This window comes from Sinocyclocheilus rhinocerous, unplaced genomic scaffold (genome assembly GCF_001515625.1).
Source record: "Sinocyclocheilus rhinocerous isolate Xijiao unplaced genomic scaffold, SAMN03320098_v1.1 scaffold623, whole genome shotgun sequence".
Classification (NCBI taxonomy): Eukaryota; Metazoa; Chordata; class Actinopteri; order Cypriniformes; family Cyprinidae; genus Sinocyclocheilus; species Sinocyclocheilus rhinocerous.
The window spans coordinates 1,347,118-1,349,119 of NW_015644631.1; the positions used below are offsets into that span (position 1 = coordinate 1,347,118).

Below are 2,002 nucleotides of genomic sequence, written 5' to 3' on the forward strand. Positions count from 1 at the left end.
TATATGAATATAAATATATATATATATATTTTCAAAATATATACTGTGTGTGTATTATACATAATAAATATACACAGTACACACACATATATTATGTAACCAAAAACGTTTATTTTGGATGCGATTAATCGCTATTAATCGTTTGACAGCACTAGTTAAGACAGATTGCCACTTGTGTTTTGTCATATTTTTATATTTGTTATATTCGATACTTTTTGTTAAGCAAAACAAATGGATCCACATGTTTGTATATTACCATTTAGAGCAATTTATTAATTTTTACCGAAAAGCCATAAGCCAATAGAGCAACTTATATATTGCATATTGTATTTATTGTACAATATATTTCAAAAAACGTATTCTCAGATCAATGTCAATAAACAGCAAGGTTCCCATTGTGACAACTAAAAACTATAGGCTTACTCCATATCTGCTATTGGGAATGTTGTCACGAGGTCAACCCGTGTTTAATGAACTGGTTTTTTTTTAATGATGCAAATGTTTAAAATATTTGTGTAGTCAATGCCTTAAACTATGGAACTGCCTGTAAAGGTTGAATACAGATAGAATTAGAACATTCTCATCATTTGTTGTCAATGTCTTTTTCCCGTCACTGTATTCCGTTCACCTGCGTACGTCACACCGTCATTAATATTTTCACGTCCTTTTATTCTTCAGTGGTTTCTCGAGGCAGTTTGACGTAACTTTCATCCTGAGAGAGAGAGAGAGAGATTCACTTGTTAATGCTGAATTTTGGTGGCAGCGCGCGCTCAATTGGGTCACGAGGGACCGAACAAACTCCGCGCGAGCGACCTGTGCGATGCTCTCTCGCGCTCTATAAAGTCCTTCACTCAGCGTTCACCGGAGAGATTCCCACCTGCCCAACGGCACGTTTAAATATTCCGATTTTTTTTAAAGATACCTGACTCAACTGTGAAACTTCAAGAGTCTGTGGGGGGTCAAAATGAGCTCCTCGCTTCCAAAAAGCGAATCCACTACATCCCTGATCAAAACCAACCGGGGAGTCCGCGCGGACCCCGCGAGCCACCGCAACGGGCACCGGCACACGGGAGGCGGCGGCGGAGACTCGTGCTGGACCGAAGAGTGCGATGCCACCGCCAGGAGACCCCTGTGCCAACCAAAATACGGACGAAAAGCGGAGAAGGTCCAGAATCCCCGCGGTCAGGATGGATATTATCAGGAGGATGGACCAGAACACCGCAACCCGTCACGGCACCACCACACCACTGACCCTCCGGTCCAACTCCACGGGAATCCCCGCACCAGCCGAACGCCTTCGCCGACTTCATCCCTCTCCAAGCGCTCGGAGGAAGCCGCGCTGTTCTTTGAAACGAAGGACAAGCGCCAAAGCCTCACCTCCAGTCCACCTCCAGCGCTTCAGCCCAGTAGCACCCGCGCCCCCGGGAGAGCGAGCGCGTACAGCGGCGCGCTTGATGCAGACCTCCATCCCATAGTCAAATCAGTCTTTGGTCAGGTAGGGTGACTACTGTGCTATGCTACTAAGTCGTTTAGCTGATTCTTGTATCTGTGACTTGTACATTTTTGAAGTACACTAATGATGCAGTATACAGGATCTACTCAATGGCAACAGATCACAATCAGTAGACTACTTGATTGAGCGAGTTTCAGTCAAAAAGTGAATAATTTAAAATGAGTTAGATGGTTTAAAATGGTTCTATATCTCATGTGGTACATAGGTACATATATAAAGTACCCATGGACCAAGACATCAAGATTTTTTAGAATAAAATTTATATCAATAAGAGAAAATGTACATTGTAGGAGTTGTAACTGGCCACCATGCACTTCAGATTTTCATAATTTTAATCACCTTTTGCCTTTTTAATAGTTCACGATAAATGGTGTGACATAGTTTTATTATTATAAAAATAAAATGTAAAAATAAGAAAATAAAATAAATATTACTAAAATATTATTATTAAAACAATTAAATATATAAAATAAAAATATGAATATATAA

At 40.6% G+C, this 2,002-nt stretch overlaps 1 protein-coding gene across 1 annotated transcript in view; it reads left to right on the forward strand.

Annotated features, from left to right (window-relative positions):
• The first annotated feature begins 754 nt into the window (after positions 1-754).
• The window catches only part of LOC107758669 (calcium-binding protein 1-like), a 34,048-nt gene continuing 32,800 nt past the window's right edge, over positions 755-2,002 (forward strand). The window contains exon 1 of the mRNA XM_016576469.1: positions 755-1,495. Coding sequence (XP_016431955.1) covers positions 965-1,495 — 531 coding nt within the window. The 5' untranslated portion in view covers positions 755-964. The remainder of the gene's footprint in view (positions 1,496-2,002) is intronic.